General features: G+C 36.9%; 1 protein-coding gene across 7 annotated transcripts in view; it reads left to right on the forward strand.

Moving 5' to 3' along the window:
* SRPK2 (SRSF protein kinase 2) overlaps positions 1-21,159 on the forward strand; it is a 140,113-nt gene that overhangs the window by 85,738 nt on the left and 33,216 nt on the right. For all 7 annotated transcript variants that reach the window (XM_071733991.1, XM_071733985.1, XM_071733992.1 and 4 more), the window contains 5 exons: positions 9,026-9,177; positions 15,008-15,116; positions 15,653-15,740; positions 15,982-16,069; positions 20,479-20,585. In XM_071733991.1, coding sequence (XP_071590092.1) covers positions 9,026-9,177; positions 15,008-15,116; positions 15,653-15,740; positions 15,982-16,069; positions 20,479-20,585 — 544 coding nt within the window. The remainder of the gene's footprint in view (positions 1-9,025; positions 9,178-15,007; positions 15,117-15,652; positions 15,741-15,981; positions 16,070-20,478; positions 20,586-21,159) is intronic.

Below are 21,159 nucleotides of genomic sequence, written 5' to 3' on the forward strand. Positions count from 1 at the left end.
AGATGATTATGTGAAGTCAGGATTACATTTTACCAGGGTGTTTTGAGGAGGGGAGGGAAGCAAGAGATACTCTGCTACTAACTGCATTTTATATTAAATGAAGGTTTACAGTTTCACTGTTCCTATGAAATCTTTTCTACTAGGCTGCTAAATAGGCAAAAAGGGGTGTGAAAAATGTCAGTTGCTGATTTACTGCTGCCCCTTTTGCTTAAGAATATCACACTTGCCTTCGTATGGTGTCTGACACAAATGAAATAAATGCTTCATTGTAGTATACGTATATTGTAGTTTATATTAATTCTAAGGAAGTCGTTGCCTTATACCCATGAACGAAGTCCATGTTTTGGAATCTAGTTATGAATTCGTATTTGAGTCCATCTTTGACTTCAATGAGTCGTTGACTGACAGGGTTTTGGTGCCAAATTAAGTTAAATACACTAAGTTTTCCAAGGACAGATAAGGCTGTTGGAGAGCAGAAGGTGCTTCTTCTCCCTCCCTTTCAAAACGTGTGAATTTGTTGCTAATGGCAACTGTAAGATACTGAAGCAACAGCAGCATGTTTTCTGGCTGTATCTGATTAACAAAAAGAGTAGAAACACTGAGCACGCCAGAGAGAAAGTCAGAAATTGAGTACTACAACATAACACATTAAAAAAAAAAAAAAAAAAGCAAAAAAAGTAATTTCCCTTTGTACACTGATAAGTTATTCTGTTAATAATAATCAATCTCGCAACTTAACCATAGTATGGGGAAAAATAGTCAGAGCAAATAGTGGGTGCTTTGTTACCCTCTGCCAGTGTTTCCCACCAGATCTCCCAGTCGGTCAGAAGTGAAGGTGCATTATGCAGGGAGATGGAGGAAGGAGCTGTGCAGCGTGGAGAAGGGAAGGCTTCACATGTGATTTATGAGACTGACTTGTTTTTTAAGTAGGTTTTTATCACAGCATTCAAATGTTATTCTTTATGTGTCTTCAGGTGGAGGTTTCATTTTGACATGTTAGGATGCATGTATAAAAAACTCCGTTCTCTCATTCAGTACACATTCCATGGCATTACAACATCTGTGCTTCTCCTCTTTGGCTTTTAAGAATTTGTACTTTAAAAAAAAAAAAACAAAAAACAAACTTTCTTAGCTTTTACAACACTTTACTGGGGATTAAAAATGTAGGTGAAGTGCAAGCTGCTTAGTGTACATCTAGGTATTTTCTTTATCTGATTTTTTTTTTTTAACTGTTGACTTGGTTTTCTCTGCAAGTCCTTAATGGGTGACTGGTGTGCAAGGTAGAACTCTGAAAGAAAAACAGTATTTGAGGAGGAAAACTTAATGCCTTGCCATGACCAGTTAATATTGAGGCTTCCTGGATAAAGATAGTTTCTGGTTTGCTGTCTTAAGAACCAGTTTAACAGATTTGCACATGTTTGAGAACAAAAATTCATTTGGAGCTGGCTTTCAGAGCTTGAAACCAATTACTTCTGGGAACTTGGTGTGACTCCATGTCAGAGAAGGCCGAAAAGAGCCACCCCTTGCAATGTGCACAAACCTGGCAGGGCTCAGTGCTTTGTTTCACATGTTTTGATGTAATGGTAAGAGGCTGCTGGTTCCATCAGCTCTGCCCTTGGCAACGTGCTTTTCCCACTTGCCTTGTCTTGGATGTGGCTGTGGAGTGGACCCAGTTCATGGATTCGTGGTCCACTGTGGCTGTGTAATTCCTAGATCCAGCACTGCAGCAAAGGAGAAGTTCTGTATGAGGAACAGAAAAGGAGAAGGGTCTCTCTTGGCCCAGGACTGCTGCTAGGCTGGGGTAAGACTGCAGTAGTAGCCACTTGAAATTCTATTTCTTTATAGTACCCATTGTTTTGAATGGAAAAAGGCAGAGTTCCTTGGCATTTTACTTTGGCTTTGAGTGTACATTGACGCTGAAGGTTGCCTCCAAAAAGCTAGCAAGCAAGATGAGAATGAAAAAAATATCTGTTTGCTGTTTGAGGTTACAGAAACTACTGTTTCTCAGCCTGCACCATTCCAGAAGGGTTTTCCACAGGTGTTTCAATTGATGTTTGATGGTATCTTCTGAAGAAATGTTAACAGTATCGGAAAAAATGATGATTTTGTTTGATAATTACAAGATGTAGAAACTGTTTCATGCTTGCAATTTGCCAGAATTTTCTTTTTTTAATGGATTTTCTAGAATTAGAAATTTTAGTGTAGTTTTGCACTAGTATGAGAACGCAAACAGTGCTTTTCATGTAAAGTAAATCTGTCTCTGAAAGTTCACATTAACAATTTCTTGGAGTTAGTTAAAAAATGTCTCCTTATGCTCTGTTGCCTTCTGGATTTATTGACTTTGTTTCTGAAAACTGTAAGTTGACCTCTGGCATAATTAAAAATAATTAAACAATTATTAAATCACAAATACAAATAATTTGGCATTACTATTAAAATGTAAAATTATTCACAATTATAACCAATTTAAAATCTTGAAATATCTAATGTTTTGTTCTTTGAGCAAGAATTTTGGGGTTGTTTTGATCTTCCTGGGTTTTTTCCTGCTTGTTGTATGTGTATGGATTTATTTAGAAAGCTTTCATTTGAGACTGCCACTGATTCAAAGAGCTCACTGTTAGAAGACACCTGTCTCATTAAGCTAAATCTGCATTTGGGAAAAGAAGCAGGCAAGAGTTCAACCAGTAAAGCAGAAACCATTTGAACAGATGAGAAAGAGATCAAAATGTCTGAGTCCTTAAGCAATTTAATAGCAGCTGAAGAGACTTGTGTGTAGAGATTTCAGACTTTAGGCTCTATAGCACCTGAGAGCCTTGCCCAAAAGCGTGAAAGATTTTGCCTTCTGGAGCTAGAGGTAAGCATAGCTGGAGTTCTTTCCAGATGGACCTACACCTGCTCCTAGATTTCTTCAAGCTCACATTTTGGTTCAAGGAGGTTTATAACACATTTCTTCTGATGTTTTCCCTCCCCTTACCTCCTTTTTGGTCTCTTCAATTTTGAAATTCCCCTAAGAGCCTTTGGACATGTCAGGAGGTTTCTAACATTGTTAGAATATAGTTTCTTTAGAAATTTATTTTATTAAATATACAAAGGAGTCATTTAACTTTCTTTTAATTACATTTTCAGTTAGCAAAAAAGGAAGATTTTTGTTTTCCCCAAGACCAAAGTAGTTCTTAGCTTAACCCCACAAATTTCTGCCTGCCTGCCAATTTTTGTTTTTTATTTGACTCAGTCTGTTTTCCTTCTGAGAAAATGCTAGTAGGAGAATCAGGTACAGGTTTAAGCTGCTGCCAGGGTAAAGTTCTGTTTACCTGAAAGGAGTCTTTAAGCTAATAAATTCAGTAGTTTACCATGCCTACAGTACAGTGTTCATTGAGAAGGACCCCTGTTACATGCCTGTTCCCCATGGAACTATGTCAGGATTTCTTCAGGTAATCTTGTGTAGCAGTCTTGCCTGCAATGCATTGTTTTCATTACTGGATAATAGCAATAAAAACATTTTTGCTTATGAGGGTTTTAGATAAAGAGACCTGTTTAGATTTTTAGTAATGGAAGTCATTAATTTCTTGAGGAGAAGAAAGGAATGTCTGAAGATGAAGTTTTCATGAGGTCAGATCCAATGCACATCCATGTTCCCTCTGGCCAGGAGCAGTTGCTGGAGGAAGAGTGCAGGGTTGGGCCCTGGCGTGCTGAATACTTTCCCAAATCAAACAGTCCCAGGCTAATGGACTTGATGAGTCAAGAGCAGTTTTATATTAGCTATCAGTTGATTTTTTTTTTCCATGACTTATTCTGAGCCCTATCTGAACTGAGCTATCTTCTCTTATTCGGAATATGTGAGGAAAAAAGGTTACTTTTTAACATGATGTTGAATGAGTAATTTTTTTTTTCTTTAGTTTTTTGTCAACTTGGCTCAGTTTGCATGGGGAGAGGCACTGAACACTGATTTCCTATTAGCTTCTCTGTGCCTCTCAAGATTTTGTAGATGTCCACTGTGTTTTCCTGGCTGAAGAATTCTGGTATGTTCAGATGCTTCCCATATGGAAGGCATTTCACATTTTTAAATCACCCTTGCTGCTCTTGTTTTACCTTTTCCAGAACAGAAGTTTAGCAAACAACTCCACAAAATCACCAACAAAAAAACTGAACAGTTCTTCCTGAATGTCTCATGGTGTAATTTTTGCAGCATTTTCAGGTTTGCTCTTACTGTTGGCTGTTCCCCAGTTGGAACATGGAGCAACATGTCCATGATGGAGAACAGTAAAATTAAAGTGTCAGTTATTTTACATTTCTTGAAGTGAGCTATTGATTTTCTGTAAGACTCCAGGCAGCTTTTTAGTGTATTTTGCTTTGAGTTTTTTGTACAGGAGAAATGTTTCAGATTTTCTGTTGACTTTAGCTAAGCATTCCCTCTAAGAGCAGGCTAAAAATAGGATATCATTATATCTTGTTTGGACCCTGCTGTATCTGTTAGTTGTTTGTAATGCTTCTTTTGGTACCATTATAAGGTTTGTCATTGTAGCCTGTGGAGATGGTCAGTTCTCTGCATACCTACCAACAGAATACTTAGCCTAGAAATTTTGTGTCATCTTCTTCTATTAAGTAAGTGTTTATGCACCCCCTTGTTGTGGGGCAGGAGCTTGTGTGCCCTTGTGAGATTGGGAGCTCTGCTGGTGGTGGCAGATGCCTCCAGTAGGGTCTCCCATGCCAGACAGGTGACAACTGAAGGGTCAGACAAAGTGTGTCCATGGGCAGGATGAGCTCAGTAGCCTTCAGGCAATCATCCTAGGAGAAGGACAACTCTAACTCCAAACCTGGGCAGATGGAGCTCGTTCAGCCTTGTAAGGCCATCCATCCAAGAGAAGGATACTCTTAAAAACATCAAACCTACATCCTGAGGACTTCACTGTCACTGACCAAGCTTGCTGGGCCCTGGCAGATGAACCTCAGGAGTAAAGGGTGGGGCCAGTTCCACGCACGCTGCGCCTCACCTGAAAAAGCCACAGCGCAGGCTCGAGGGATAAACCCACATTTGTGGAATAAACCCACATGTGGGATAAACCCACATTTGTAAAGCCCTTGCAGCAACAGGAGGGACGGAACAGCAGGGGAAAGGCACTGGAAGCTGCAGACCCAACCCTGCATGCAGGAAGCTCAGGACATCGGTCAAGACTGACCCAGGAGATGACAGTCTGGTTTGGCAGCATCCTGAGGGACCAAGCAGCCTTTTTCAAGGAGAGCACTGCCTTCTCCACACAGAGAGGGGCCTAGAAAAAGTGGCCTGACCAAAGCTCATCTCCACCCCCACCCTGTTGGCTAGCTACAGTCAATGGGCATCTTCTGATGCAGCAAGCATGGGTAGAGCCCTCCTTAATTCTTCATTTGCAAAGCCAAGCCATGAATGAATGAATGCTTGGATGGTGATGAATAGCCTAGTAGTGGTAGATTACAGAGGACCAGCTGATAGCTTCAAAAAAAAGAAAGCCAGATTTAGTATATGCCTCTGCATGTGTGTGTTACCTAATGCATATCATTGCATACAATATTTTAGGAAATAAGGAAAAGTAATAACTTGAAATAATGCATCTGTTTAATAGCTTGTTATGTTATAACAGTTTTTGACATATTTCTAAAAAGGAAATTAAATTTAGCATATATGCTTATTACTCACAGCTTTCCTAGTGACTAGATTCTTAATACCAAAGATGTTTTAAAGTCCACTTTAAAGAAAAAATAATTCACATTTTAACAAACCTCTGTACTGGAAAAATGAAATCTAAGCTGAAGTATGTATTCATCACAAAGTATATATAAAGCTGAAAGTACATATTCATTACAAACAGTTATTGTCCAAGCATTCATCATAGCTTATCTTTCTAGTTCAATAAAAGGGCTACTAAGAAACAGAAAAACTGGAGTTCTCTCATCGACTGATGTCCTGCCTAGCACTGTGAAATTGTGTATTGGCAGAAGAGCAAGCATTGGAGGTGCCAGGATGAGTTATTCAAATTGTAGGCAGAAGTTAAGCAGCCAAGTCAAGTGTTAAAGACTTCATCTTCATGTATAACCCAGAAATGTAAAAGTGAACAAAACCAAATAGCAATGCTAAGAATCTTTTGCTGAGAATCCTAAGCTGAAGGGGTTGGGCAAAAAAAGGCAAATTAAGACAATAATGCAAAACTAGAATAAGACAATAATGCAAAACTAGCAGTCAGGCTCATGTAACTCAGCAACATTTCTTTCCTTTATTCTACTGTATGTACTAATATTTGATTGCTTCAAAAGAAGCAAGCAAAGCTAAAAGGAGAAATAAAGATCTTCCTCGGTTTAAATTATTGTTTTGTTGTTTGCAGATAAAATCATAAGTAACTCCCTAAGGAAATAAAGTGATATCTAGTGATATCTTTCCTTCCTGCCTCATGTCCACAAAGGACAATAAGAAAACACTCCTGAATACTGAAGACAGCTAGGATTAGAGACAGGAAAAAAACCAACCTTTTTCAAAACCAAATATAGTACCTTGAGAAAGACTCAGAATTACTTCTGTTTCCCTTGATGTGTATTTCAGAATGAGCAACTAAATGTGTGGATCAGAATTCCAGAAATGCTTCCAGTTCTCTTTGCAGTATTATTTTCATCATGTGAAGAAATAGAACAGGTAGTTGTCTTAATAGACAAAATTGTCACAGCTTTAATGGATTTACTGCATTCCCCTAACCTACCCTAAATTTTGCTATATTTGTACCATGGTGTGTAACCAAAATAACAACATGGAAACTTGAGGTCAGAACAAAGTGACATGAAGGTACCATCAAAAAAAGGAGTCTAAGCACTGATGGATGTGCCTGTGTTATCTGGCTCACTGCTTTCAAATGAAGTGTGGGGTATTCTACTATGCTTGTTTCTTGCTCATGATCAGTATTGTTAATTTTTAAGTGGTCATAGGTATTGAGCTGTGTATCCAAAATGGTCTTGTGCCCAGCAGATGAGAGGAACAGGTTGTCCAGGAAGGTGGTGGAATCCCCGTCCCTGGAAGATTTCAAGTCCAGGCTGGACAGGGCTCTGAGCAACCTGATCTAGTGGGAGGTGTCCCTGCCTGTGGCAGGGGTGTTGGAGCTAGATGATCTTAAAAGTCCCTTCCAATCCTTAAAATTCTACAATTCTATGGTTTCAAGGTTTGTAATGTAGACCCTTATACTATGATTTGTTTGATAAATGGTTTCTTCCAACATCAGACCATGCTTGGGGGTCATCTGTGTGCTGACACGATGAAACCAAGGTATTGGAGAGCCATAAATCTAGTGTGTGGTAAGGTTATTGGTCAGAGAATGTTCTGTACCTTCCATTTGCTGTACTGGTTTCTGTTCCTCACAGTGTATGACATAGAGACACCTGTTGGGAACAGAAGAGGAAAGATAAAGGCAAACCCCATGATTTTTTTGAGTAGAAGCATCTGAAAACATTTTTACTGTATATCCTACAAACTCTCCTCTCCTATTCAGTCCTAAGATTTGCGTGGTTAGAAGTTACATGAATCTATTTATTTCATAATAGATTTCTTATCATAAGTTAAAGTACTAATAAAATAGTTCTAAATACTCTTTTTTAAAAAATCCCCTAATTTGCTGAACAAATTGAAGAATGTTACTATCTGAAAGGGGTTGCAGGCAGATGCATTTGGTATGCATGCAGCTTCCAGTGATGTCCTTTAAAGCAAAGGCACAATAGCAGCTGCTGTGCAGGCGGTGCATGTTGCCAGTGGAATTTATTTCTGACCGACTGTGTACTCTTCAACTCCAAAGGCTCTGTCTGTCTTGAACAATTGCAGTGTGTAGCAAGAAAAAGCAATGGGGGGAATTTTAAGGAGGAGGACTACAGGGATGGGATAAATACAAATACGGTTTTTACTCATAATCAAGGGAATATGTGGGTCTAAATTTTAGGAACTGAAAAATTAGAAAATTACAGATTTCTGTTTTTTTAATTGTATGAATGACAAAATACTGTTAATGTGGTGTTCTTCAGATGGTTTAGATTTGAAGTAGATATAAATGCAAAGTTTAGTGGCTTTTGATGGCACAAGTTACTTTGCAAATGTGTTTTGCAAGTATATTATTTGGCAAGTATATATATTGTTAATTGTGTAAAATAAATAGTATATTTTGTATTAATACAAAAAAATAAAGTCAACCTTCTTGGACAAGGTTTTCTTAATTATTTGACAAACAGGTATGCTTTAACCCTGGAATTCCTTTTTTATGTGTATTGAAAATACTCAGAATGTTGAAATGTAATTTGTATGTGTTTAGGATTAGTGAGTACAGCCTTTTTCAGAATAGCATATTAAGTTGTTTTGGGTTTTTTTTTTTGTTATTTCTAAATTGCAAGGCAGTCAGGCAAACACCTCTAGGTTGGCAGTGCATTTGTTGTGTTTTGTTTGGTTTTGATAGGTGAATATTATAGGGTGCTGTGGACATTCTGTGATATTATAGGGTGCCGTGGACATTCTGTGAGTGCATTGTAGGCTACTCCAGGGTGACTTTTTTTTTTTTTTTCTCCTTTTACTTTGTAATAGCTGTCTTCAGTCTTTGCCTTACAGATACAGCTTTCCACAGCCTTGTCAGGAGCTAGAGATCAGGAGAAGTCAATTAAGTCATGTGGTTCAGGTCAGGGTCTGAGAAGATTGTTTCATCTAGCAGGCAGGAGCTTTTGAATGTCTTCAAATTCCTTCTAAATTCTAACATTCCTTCTAAAGTTCTAAAAACTTGTCTATCTGATTATATACTTTATTTATCTTTTGCAAACTGTTTGAGCAAGTAAATCCAAATACACTCAAGGCCTGCTTTTGGTATGACTGGGAGCATCTCTGTCCATGCTGCCCTAGGGTCCCACAGGTGCTGGGAAAGATGAGAGTGAAAACATACGTGAGATATGCTTAGTTGAAATTTCCTAAGGCATTTTTCCTTCCTTCTGAACCCTGTGAAGGTTGTCTTTACTAAATATGTACTCTCTCTTTCATTTTCAGGCCAGAGCCTCAACAGAAAGCTCCCTCTGCACCTCCACCTCCACCCCCACCCCCACCTCCACCCTTGCCAGAGCCCACCCCGCCAGAGCCAGAGGAGGAGATTTTAGGGTCTGATGATGAGGAGCAAGAGGATCCTGCAGACTACTGTAAAGGTGTGTGCAGTTGAGCAGTGTCAGTGAGGGTAAACATGGTCATGAGAATCTTGACTCTGGCTCTTGGGAGGTTTTCAAAGACCTTGTCTTTAATTATGGAAGTTATTTATGTGATAATTATGAACAATTGCTCATTTGAAGTCCAGATATAAAACTATCTACAGCTTTACTTTTTCGCTTAGCCATATCTTATTTGTATATATTGCAATAATTATGCAAATGTTGTGTTCCTCTTTTCTTCCTGATGTCCTAGTTACAAGAATAAAGAGGAAACTTTTCTGGATTCATGTTAGTTGTAAGAGAAATAAAAGCACCCAAACCAAACAACCCCTCCCACTCTGGAAAGGTTCTTAAATGCCTTGATGCTGTAACAACATCAACTATATTTATTTTTACCCCTTCTCCTATCACTTTCACCAGCCTGAGATGTAACATGCTTCTTTTTCACATTTTTCCATTATTTGAGGCTCTCTGCATCTTTTTGGCAATTTCCTTATTTTTTTAGTTGCTTATATTAATTTTACAATACTGTTAAATGCATAAAACCATGTAATGTACACTGTGTTAATACTTGTCACTGCTACAGTTTCAGGTCTGTTCCTATTAGGGTAAAATTTTTACTGTACTTACGTAAAATATTATAAATAACAGATCTGTAAACTTTGGTTTATCTATTGTAGTAAATTTCAAGGATATGAATTTACTTTAGGAAACATCAAACTTCTATCTCTTCAGATTGATGGTTTTGAACAGCCAAAAGCAATGTTTACACATGGACTGCAGCTAGTATTCTATATTCCTCATATCAAGAAGTCCTTTATGTGTCAAATACTATGCAGTCTTCTTAATCAGAAGTTTCTGTGTAAGCCTGGAGATGAGCTATTTTGAGAATCCCCTCTCCTAGTCTGGAACAAGTTGTTTTATATTTTCAAATTTAAAAATTGAAAGTGATGATTTCATTTTGGTATAAGAGCTTTTATTAACATGGGATACTTCAAATGTGGCTCACAGATACCAGTAGTGAAAACAAAACAGCAAAGTCAAACTGAGAAGTGTTTTATTAGTTTATGATTTTCTCTTTTGCATAACCTTACCTGTATTTACAGGATGGAATATAAATATTTGGAAAATGATCAGTTATTACTGGAGTGTCTCTTTTCTTCCTAATTTTTTCTCCAAAATGGCCATCTCCCAGGATTTTTGAGTGAGGCCCAGAGCATACTCTGTCCGTTCTCAACCTCAATCTGAAATTTCATAGGAGGTAATTTTGATGGAATATATATTTTTTTTTTAAAGTAACTTACGCATTTTTTCTGTTAAATGTACTGCCCATTGCTAGGGTATTTCTTTTTACTACCTTTATTTTTATTTTTAAGGATATGTTACTGTGTGCTGGGCTCATATCTTTGTAATAAAAAGTGGTGTTTAGTAAATAGTAATCATAGTATTTAATTAGGAAACTGAAATAGTTTGAATTAGCACCTGATGTGGTAGAGACAACTAACATTGGTGTAAAGCAGACCAACCTCTGTTCTCTGGGGGCTTCCTTCAGGGCCTGTTTAAGTCTATGAAATTACTTCTGTTGGTGTCATTGAATTGACATTAAATGCTTTTCAAGTCTTTGTGCAGCAGATGGAGTATCAAAAGTCCAACTATGTGATTTTTCAAGAGGTACTTAAACAATGAAGTTTTTTTTTTTTTCTGAAAAGCCTTGAAACACTTGAAGATTTTTTTCAAGAGCCTGTTGTGTCATGGATGTGATGGGAATTCTTTGCTTCTCTGATCATCTTCTTTGCTCCCTGGAGACGTCTCCCATTCATCCAGTCCACAAAGGGAATAATTCCCTATACAAACATAGAACGAGCTGGCTACAATTACCAATATATTCAGGAAACATTTACGAATAATGATCTCATTTTTCTGACCATCTTTCTTGAGTGCATGTAGCTAGCTATGAAGAGAGACTTTCTTTCTCTCTGTGTGCTGCAGTGAATAGCACAACAGTTTTGGGTTTTTTTGTTATATGATCAGCAATGCCACTTATACATTGTATATTTTCAAATGCCAATACTGTTTTTCTCAACCCACTAATTTTGCATAGATGCTTTCTTGTTACTACTATTAAGAAACACTTTCTGCATCATGAAGAACTTAAATAATTACATTCATCATAGTATGACAGCAGTTTTTAAAAGGCTTTTAACTAAACATGTTGTTACCTGGTTTGACACAACTTGTAAATGAATATAGTGCTGAAATGATCGATTGGGGAGTAACATGTACAGGAATGGTAAGTAATTATCTTCTAAACTGCTCCTATTGTGACTTAGTATGATAAAAAGTATCTTGTGAAGTGTATATACTTGGAGAATATGCTAGTGCTGTTGGTATCTGTAACATATGTTGCTGCATTGCTATAATTAGTTATGACGGTGCTGTAGGGACCAAAATATACTTTTACTTATATAGTATTGTTGTTCTTTCAGTATGTAGATTTTACTGAAATAATTTACCAACCCTAAGTTCATTAGCTTGACTTTGATGTCTTTGACTGATTTCCTCTGTAGGGTGTTCTCTCTTCTGTCTGTGATGGGAAAAAACTGTCCTGTGTTTTGGACTATTTTTGACACTTTGAAGCACAGAAATTCCAAAAGCTGTCTGCAGAGGGGCAGACTTATAAGGCACTGCTAAGCCTAAGCTATTCTTAGAAACATATGTTAAATAGTATTTAAATTTTTTGTAGTTGAGTGTTATGCTGTTAACATGGTAAAAAAAGCACATATTTTGTTTAATGCAAAAAAAATTACTTCTGGTCATTGTTTTGTACACTCAAAGGCCCACATACACCCTTCTGGCAGTGCAGAAGGCTGCAAAGACTGAGAATGCTTTCTTATATGTCTTGAAGCCATGTTGCTGATAAGGAATTGTTTAGTAGGATTAGGTATTTAGGAAATCATAAAATGTTCCAGAAATTTTTGTATTGCTGAATTTTAAAATCAGTTTTGCTAACTGTAGGGAGTTGTAACTAGATGTTAAATATGTTTTGTTTTTTCTAATTATATCTCTTTGCAAAAGTAATAATGATTATAGGGAGAATAACGTTTCATACTTCTCAAAGTTTTCATGTAATTATATGAGACAAAACTCAGAAGAAATTATATTGTGATAGTGAATTGTGAGGAAGTGTTTTACGTAATTCTTGCTGTCAGTTCAGCAGACTCGATTAATTTCAGAAATGCAAACTTCTTCACTAATGCAGAGGTAGAATTACTGTATGTTCTCTCAGCCTTCTGCTCACATCTGTCACCTCATCATCCTAGATAGAGTTTCATGGAAAAAATTTACCAAAATGTGGTATTTTTTTCCCAGTAGCTGTCTTAAAATACTGTATTTATTCAAATTTTTTAATATTTTCATTAACTGTTACTGCAGGGATGGTTAAATAGACAACTAAATTAAAATTCAGGCTTGTTTTTAAAGTTTCTATTGGTGTGGATTTGTATGTGAGTTTATTCTGCAAAATTTCTATAATAATTACACTGCAATAGACATGGGCCTCATTTGTAGCTGATATTGTTTCTTTTCACAAATGAAGTGGACAGTGTAATAGTCAATACTTTCTCTCAGAAGTCCCTGCTCTTCCCACCCCTCTTTCCTGAAGTGTAACTCCTGTGGGATGTTCCAGAATTCCTCTGTTTTTATTTTGAAGAGTAAGGAGTTCTCACTTGGCAGTGTTGAGCATTCTTACCGAGACTGATAGAATTCACCAGTGGAAATCAAGGTATCTTTTTAGGTTTCTGAGCAAGTTGTTCTGGCAGCTTTTCATGAACATTTCCTCCCCAGTTCTTCCCTCAGGGAGGAGTCCCCAGACTCCTGTAGTGCCCTGTACTGCTTCTGAACTAGGGTGGTCTTTTTCCTTTGCTATTTTTTAACTGAAAACATTGGTGCTTGTATACCTAATGGTTTGAGAAATTAAATATTGCATCTGATAATAAAATAGAATTCTCATGGGTTAAAAGATTCTCATATCTGGGTCTTCATAGATTTATGTAAAAGTTTCATGGGAGAGATGATGCTTCAACACCTTACCTCTGGGCTGGGGAAGCTGAGACTGCAGTCAGTGTGTCTGTCCGTGCCACCTGTGCACACCAGACTCATTCCTGTGCCTGGTGATCCTGCCTGGGCCTCTCTGGTGCTGCAAACTGGGAAGTGTGTGAAATTAGAGCCGTATAGCTGAGACTTGCACTGTCCATCTGAAATTGTGGCTGTCACTTAGTTCAGACCAGCCAAGAAAAACACTTGTGAATGCTGCTCCCCTGGTGCTCTGGCCCAAGCTGACTGAGTCTCAGCCAGGAGCGTTACGTGAGGGAGCCTGGGCAGCTGCAGCTGTGCCGGATGGGTCAGGTTTTGGCAAAGGCTGCAAGCAAACCTAAGCTTGAACTTGCACCTTAACATACAAATATTAAAGCAGTGTGTGTTTCAGTTTAAGTTAGAGATGCCATCTTCTACAGCAATACATTATTTAAGCGTTATCATTCTGTTAAATTTCTAATCTTCGTAGTTCTGTCGTGCAATTGTGTTAAATTAATGCGCTCTGGAAGCATTTGAGAAGAGTTCACAAATAAACTCCTGAACATCTGTTAAGGCAAAAGATGTTATTTGCAAGGAAAGTATGTAAATATATCCAGATTTGATGTTGCCTTTCCACAGTTAGAAAGGAGATAAAAGAGAAGTCCTTGATTTAAATCCAAGGAATTAAATGGTAAGTTCACGTTGTTGTCTTAACTGGGCACCCATTCTAACCAGATTTTCAGAGGATTTAAAACCACGCATAGCAACTTCAACAAATTAGTCTGAATTCTTCCTTATTGTAACTGGAATAGTCAATAACTGAGGATCCTTCCAAAGGACAGTTGGACATAACATTGTGAAGGACCAGAAGGAGCTGAAGAGGTGATACCTTAACATCTGCCCCAGGTCTGCTGCTGGAGATGTTCTGAAGGGTTGCATGGTGCAGTTTTATTATTTGTTTGCAGTTAATGCAAAATTGTGGATAATACTATTCGTGTGTTAAGGTCTGAATAATAATGATCTTGTGCAATGACTGTCTTCCTTGGTTTGGCTGGGAGGAAGGATGCCTCTTAAAATATAAAGAACGTAAAAAGCTTCATTCACACCGTGTAGAAATGTGAGCAACCTCCAACTTGCAAGTTAGGATTGCAGATTTGGTAGTGAAAAACCAGTTCAGACAAATCCTGTAGCTGTTTGCTCTCTTTTCTTTCTCAGTGTTAAAACCTCAGACATGAGAAAAAATCATTGCTGCTATGGAACAGGAGCCAAGCAGAAGAGCATCAGTGAAGTCTGCATTGTTTTTAACGTTTTCTCAGGAAGTATCTTATTGCTTCCTTTGTTAGTAGAAAGCAAATGGGAATTTAAACAATCTATGCTGAGATGCTACAATCATCCAAAATATGTTGACTAGGGAAGCTTCAAAAAATATACAGAAATAATATAGATCTTTCCTGTACTCTCTGTGAAGTAGAAGATGAGCCTGGGGAAATAGAGTACAGATAGTAATATTGCCACAAATAAAAGCCATAAGAGAGAAGGGTGAATAAACTCTGCAGTAGTTATAGGACATGAGGGTTTTTTCCCTGCAGGCCAAGTAAGACAGAATTTTTAACATTAAAGTAAAATATTCTTTAGTTTACCTATTTATAGTACAAGACAATTTGAAGAGAACAGTCTATTCTACAAGAATTACTTGAAAACCTGGAAATTATTGTTTGTTTTCTGAATACTTTTTTTCTACTCATTTTTTTCATAAAAGGAGGCTATCATCCTGTGAAAATTGGTGATCTTTTCAATGGCCGTTATCACGTTATTAGAAAGTTAGGATGGGGACACTTCTCTACAGTCTGGCTATGCTGGGATATGCAGTAAGAAAACTATTTATTTCCATTCACTTTTTTCTTAAATATGTTACTTTTTTGATAGCAGTAACTTTTATTTTACTTGAATGATAAATTTTTGTAAATGTTTACTATCTTTTTATGCAGAAGGATATCTGCAGTCTTATTTTGCTTTTGGTAAATAATGAAGTTTCTAAAAGCTCTCAGAAATAAATGTAGTTCTGTTTGTAGCAAATTAGCTTTATTTATTGAATTTGCATGTTGTCTTGAACATGTGAGAGTAAGCTAATGTTTTATTTCAGTTGTTATCTTCATTGAAAAAATACAATTATGCCTTGACCAAATGATAAAGCATTTAACCAAATACTTCTTCTAAAGACAATAGAACAAAATAGAACAGATTGTTAATTGAGTATTGTTAAAAGTTGTTTGTAAGTGTAATTTTGGTGTTTTCTTTTAGAATACAATAGGTTATGAAATATTCTATTTAAAGTTTCCCAACCTTCAAAGTATGTCTGTGTTAGCTCAGAAAATGTGTTGAAAATGGTTTTGTTCTTTTCAAGGGGGAAAAGGTTTGTTGCAATGAAAGTTGTAAAAAGTGCCCAGCATTATACAGAGACAGCCTTGGATGAAATAAAGTTGCTCAAATGTGTAAGTACTACTCATGCAATACAGTGCTCAATACTAATAATAGCAGTAATAATGAACTAAAAAAATGTAACAGGCTATTGCTGTTTAATTTTTAATTTTTTTTTCCAATAGATGACTTCCTACATGTTACCGTGATTTTTTAAGCTCTAGAGTATTGTTTAACTTTATGTGGAAAGCTAAGCAATTAGTATTTCAAAGTGCATTTTTTCCTAAGAGGTCAGTGTTTACATTCTTGGTTTAGGTTCGTGAAAGTGACCCAAATGATCCCAACAAGGATATGGTTGTACAGCTAATTGATGACTTCAAAATTTCTGGAATGAATGGAATTCGTATCCTTTTGAAAACGTGGCATCTTCATGAAAAATTATGTACTGAGATAAGTAAGCATTTAGTTCTGGCCTTTTTTCTAGTTCTTTGTGCTTTAAATTTGAAAATTAGGAACACAAGAGTATATGTAGGTGGAAGGAGTAGTCCAGTGTATAGTGTACTTAATAGAGTAAAAGAAGCTTAGCTCACACAAAAAAACCCACACAAAAAACCACAAAAACCCAAAAAAAACCACCCCCAAAAAACCTAAAGAACTAGAGATCATTTACATAAAAACTGGAGTTATTCTGAAAAGATTTGTAATAACTGAGGCCTACAGAAAATACAGTTTTGGTCTAGACTAGTAAAGAGAGTGTCAGTGTCATGAAGAAACAGGTTTGTGTTTTCTTGTGGGAATTGTGAGGTCATGGAGAGTCTTTTGTTTATGTGACCCTCTTTTGGCGAGGTGTCAACCTCTTTTTGTGGCAAAAGTTTTAAAGCTTTAGCTACAAATGCTTCCATTAAAGAATATTAATAAAGGACAAAGAAGGATATGACAATAGTATTATTAGTGAAAATTTTGGGTCTATGAATATATTTGATTTTAGAGTTGAGCTAAAGTGAGTTATCCTTGCTAATTACATTAGATATTTTAGCAGCTTATTATATTACTCTTTTATTTACTGCTACAGCTGGTATTTATGTGTATGCTTGTTGTGTCTTGAAGCCTAATAACAGACCTAATTGTTTGTGGTGTTCTGCTACCAGACAAAGAGGCAGTTCCTGCTCTAGAGAGCTTAACACCAAGTTAATTTTGAAGATATGTTTTCAGTCTTCAGCAGATCTTCACCAAATCTCATGCTCTTGGAGGGGTGTCTAGAAGGTGACTCAGTAAATGTGAATGCCCACTAGACAACATCCTTTCAAGGAGAAATGTACACGAAGTTTTCATCCCATCCATCTGTCTCTTGACATTAGCTGTTAAAGCCTTTGGGTCTCTGGTAAGTGAGTGAGTGTGGGACAAGCATTCTCACTTCCAGAATGGAGTCTTAACTGCTTTCCCTTTGTCCCATTTTGGTTTGTTTCCTGGTTGCTTCAGTGCTCCGCAGGCACTGCAGAAAGCTGCTTAAATATAAGTGAAGCTACTACAGTTTGTTTTTTTCCTAAGTTGTGTAATCAAATTTAAATGAATTAAAATGAACTGTAGAGTTGCCAGTACTTATTTCAACCTGAATGTAAACTGTGTTCAAGGAAATTTCTTGACAAAGTAAGTCAAGACCCTGGTTAGGATTTCTTGGTGTTGCTCTTATGCGACAAAAAATAGATTTTAATTTATGAGCTGAGGTACTTATTAAGAAGTATCTAATAGATATCTCAATTTTCTGTGTTTGCAAAAAATGCAGTACTTCAGGTCTTCTACTGACAGCAGTACAACTGAAGAATCTTTAGAATTATTTTTAGAAATCAGAAGTGTTGGCTTACTGTTTTCATTGTAAAACAGTAACATGAAATAGGGAATAAGAAAATCTATGCATAGCTATACATAGAAATAACTGCTAACTGCTATCAGCAGTTTTCCAATATCCTTCTTAGCAATAATCTAAGATTCATGTGTATGTATACTTCTGTATTAAAGGTGAGAGCCATTTCTGTGAGGAGTTAATTTCATCAGTGATAATACTTTGAAAGCATATCCAAACTATCTTTTTGAAATATAGCACTTAGCAAAGCCAAAAGAGGACATATTCTAATGAAAAATGAGAATTCAGAAAGCTTTGTTTTATCAGGTTAAAACTGGATAGCTGGTACTGGTTTATTCTGTTTTCACTTTTATCTTCACATTGAAAACTCTGGCAGTACAGAAGTTGTTTTGTTGTGGAGGACAAATGTTTCTGCCTTACTGAGAAGTACATTTTTCAGAAGGGTACAGTAAACAAGATGGGCTGATACTGGACTCAAATTTAAAGTACAAGTGGACGTCTGTCAAAGTCTTAGGCTCTAGTGAAAATATGATACCAGGTATCTTGTGCTTTGAGTTTTCTTATGAACAGATTGTGCATCTGGAGTTGCATTGAGCAGTGGTTGGTTGCATTGATTGTTTGAGCAACTTCTTTTTTACCTTCTATGGGAAAAATCTTAGGTGCATGTTCTTTTGGGAGGGAGCAGGTAGCTGGTTTTATTGTTTTGCTGCTATAAAAATGCCTTATTAGTGCTATGTTAGTGTTACTGAGTTAAACAGGTTGAGAAAAACACAGTAATTTGAGAGTTTTTCCATTCTTTGCTGTTTCCAGCTTCATTTGGGCAAGTCACTAAATATCTGTTCCTTGACCGTAAATTAAAACAACATATGCTTCATTGAGGCTTGATTATTGGTTATGGGATACATTTAAAAGTCCAAGAAAGACAGAAGAGAGGTGGGTGAGTCTTTGGGTGGCTAATATCACAGAATATTGTGGAGCTTCCAGGCAAGTGAACTTGTCAAGAACCATGTGGCTCAGAGCTGGGAATGTGCAGAGCCATTGGCCTGCACTGGGTGTCTGAAATCAGTCATCTTTTTCCTAGAAGCTGTAGCAAGGGGTTTACATAGGGGTTTTAATAATGTGTGTTACACTGCAGTAGACTGGTAATATTTATTTACTTGTACATGTTAAAAAGATTGCCATTATGATCTTTAAAAGAAAGAATAGATTTTCCAAAATTGGCACTTTGGTATTTTCAGTGTAGCTTATTATGTCTGTCTACACTGGATATTTATTAGGTCTTGTTTATTTAAGTGTAGCAGGTTTTATAAATAAAGGATTCAGATAATCACACCCTGAGAGGAGTCTTTAGAGAGACAAGTGAAAAATAATAAATAGTTATGGTAGGATTTTAGTCAAGAAAGACGTTTTAGATACTTGAGCTGATTAATGTTATGTTTGCCCTCACTTTTACTGCTCTGCTCTATTTCCCCCTGTTAGACTTTTCCCCAGCTTCTTTAGAAGAGCTTTCTGGGTGGGATTCATGTTTGGTTTTGCTAGAGGACTTTTTGGACATCTTAATCTGTCAGGATGTTGGTGCTGTAGGAAGAGCTATTCAATTCCCTTCACCCCTTTCTCTTTTGGTTACTGGCAAGGTTTAGCACTTCTGTAAGTGCAAGGAATAGCATGAGTGTGCATCAGAGTCTGCAGCAGCAATGGTCTGAAGGGCTGTGGGTGGCTGTCCTCAATTTCATTTCTGAATGCAGCAGTATCTTGCCTTTCTGAAATCCTGTGTTGCAATTTCACTGTGTGGGCTAAGTTAATAAGCCCTGCAGAGCTAATGTGTTCTGCTCATCCTTTCTGATGGCTGTGCTCTTTACTAGTGACTTCTGTTCATTGGATGCTTCTGTGGTAAAGTGACTGAGACTGTTTCCACTTCTGAACGGAACAGTTTTTCATAATATTCTATGTAGACTTGGGGTTTTTTTGTGTATGTGAGGGTGGTGAGACACTGGCACAGGTTGCCCAGTGAAGTTGTGGAAGTGTTCAAGGCCAGATTCAATGGGACTTTGAGCAACCAGATCTAGTATGAGGTGTCCCTGGCCATGCAGGGGGGTTGGAGCTAGATGATCTTTCAGGTCCCTTCCAACTCAAACCATTCTATGATTCTATTATATGATTGGGAAAAGACTATTCACTGTCTCCTATAACACACAGAATCATAGAAAGTTAGGGGTTGGAAGGGACTTGAAAGATCATCTAATCCAACCCCCCCTGACAGAGCAGGGTCATCTACAAGTCACATAGGAATGTATCTAGGTGGGTTTTGAATGTCTCCAGGGAAGGAGACTCCACAACCTCCCTGGGCAGCCTGTTCCAGTGCCCTGTCACCCTTACAGTGAAAAATTCTTCCTAATATTTATATGGAACCACCCATTTATTTTTATGTATTTCTGTTTCTCAATAGAAACATAACCTACCCAGGCATATTAAACATAGCATGTCTAATTTAGGAAGCCTCTGAACTGTAAATCACTAAGTTCCTGTGTCCTGTTTTTTCATAATACTCTTCCCTGATCATCTTCTATTGGCCTGCTGGTGACCAGTACTAGATTCTGTGTGACACTGAACTTTTTGGAATGTTTTTTTTTTTTTAGATTGCTTCTTAGGTCTTCATTTTCTTAGTTCCTGAGTTCTTTGGTGATTGCTCTAATTCTTTGCAGTTAAAACTGTAAATGGTAAGAAATACATTCTCTTACTACTTTGGTCTTTGTTGTCAAGTGATTCTTAATTGGGGGTAATCAACGAGATGTTTAATACGGTTAATTTTCTAAAATTGTTATCCTCTGGCTAATTTTCTAGAATTTTTATCCTCTAAAGAGGGTGATGATTGCTTTAGCCAGTATAAAACAAGCATTTGTATTGAGCTCATTGACAAGTTTATTTGGAAATTATCCTTAATTAAACCTCAGATGTCTGTATGGTCTTCGAAGTACTTGGACATCATCTCCTAAAGTGGATAATCAAGTCCAATTATCAAGGCCTTCCAATCCGTTGTGTAAAAAGCATAATTCGACAGGTAAGCTTTGTTGATATTGTTAATTAGGTTTTCTCACCATTTTGAAGGTTAGAATGATGATATTTCTATCGAACTCTTACTAATAAATATCTAAAATAATTATACTGGTAATCCCAGGGGGAAAGTTTTGCTAGAGCATCTTTCTGGACAGCCTACATTCCTCCATGTTCAGTATTTATTTTTGTATTGTTTTGGGGTTTTTTAAATTAAGTTTTCCCACTGATAAGGGAGTTTCCTGAGCTGCTTTAGAAAATAAAAAGTTGAAGCAATGAGTATTTTTCATAAATGTAAGGATATTCATATTCACTTGCAGGTTTGGCTGACACATGTTTCTCAGTAAGTTCTGGAAAATAAAGCATCAGAACAGTGGGAAAAGTATTATATAGCTGAACAAGAATTTGTATCTCTGAATAATAGGCTCTAAAGGAAAAAATTGTTCTTTTATCAATGATAGCATTTATCAACATTACCTCTATTTTATTAATAAGTGATCTTTGAAGTAGTTAAAAGTTAGTTTTTAATTATGTTTGTGTGTTAACTGGTGAGTGTTGACCTATCAACTCTTTAATCAGAA

The sequence above is a fragment of the Heliangelus exortis genome, chromosome 1 (assembly GCF_036169615.1).
Source record: "Heliangelus exortis chromosome 1, bHelExo1.hap1, whole genome shotgun sequence".
Classification (NCBI taxonomy): domain Eukaryota; kingdom Metazoa; phylum Chordata; class Aves; order Apodiformes; family Trochilidae; genus Heliangelus; species Heliangelus exortis.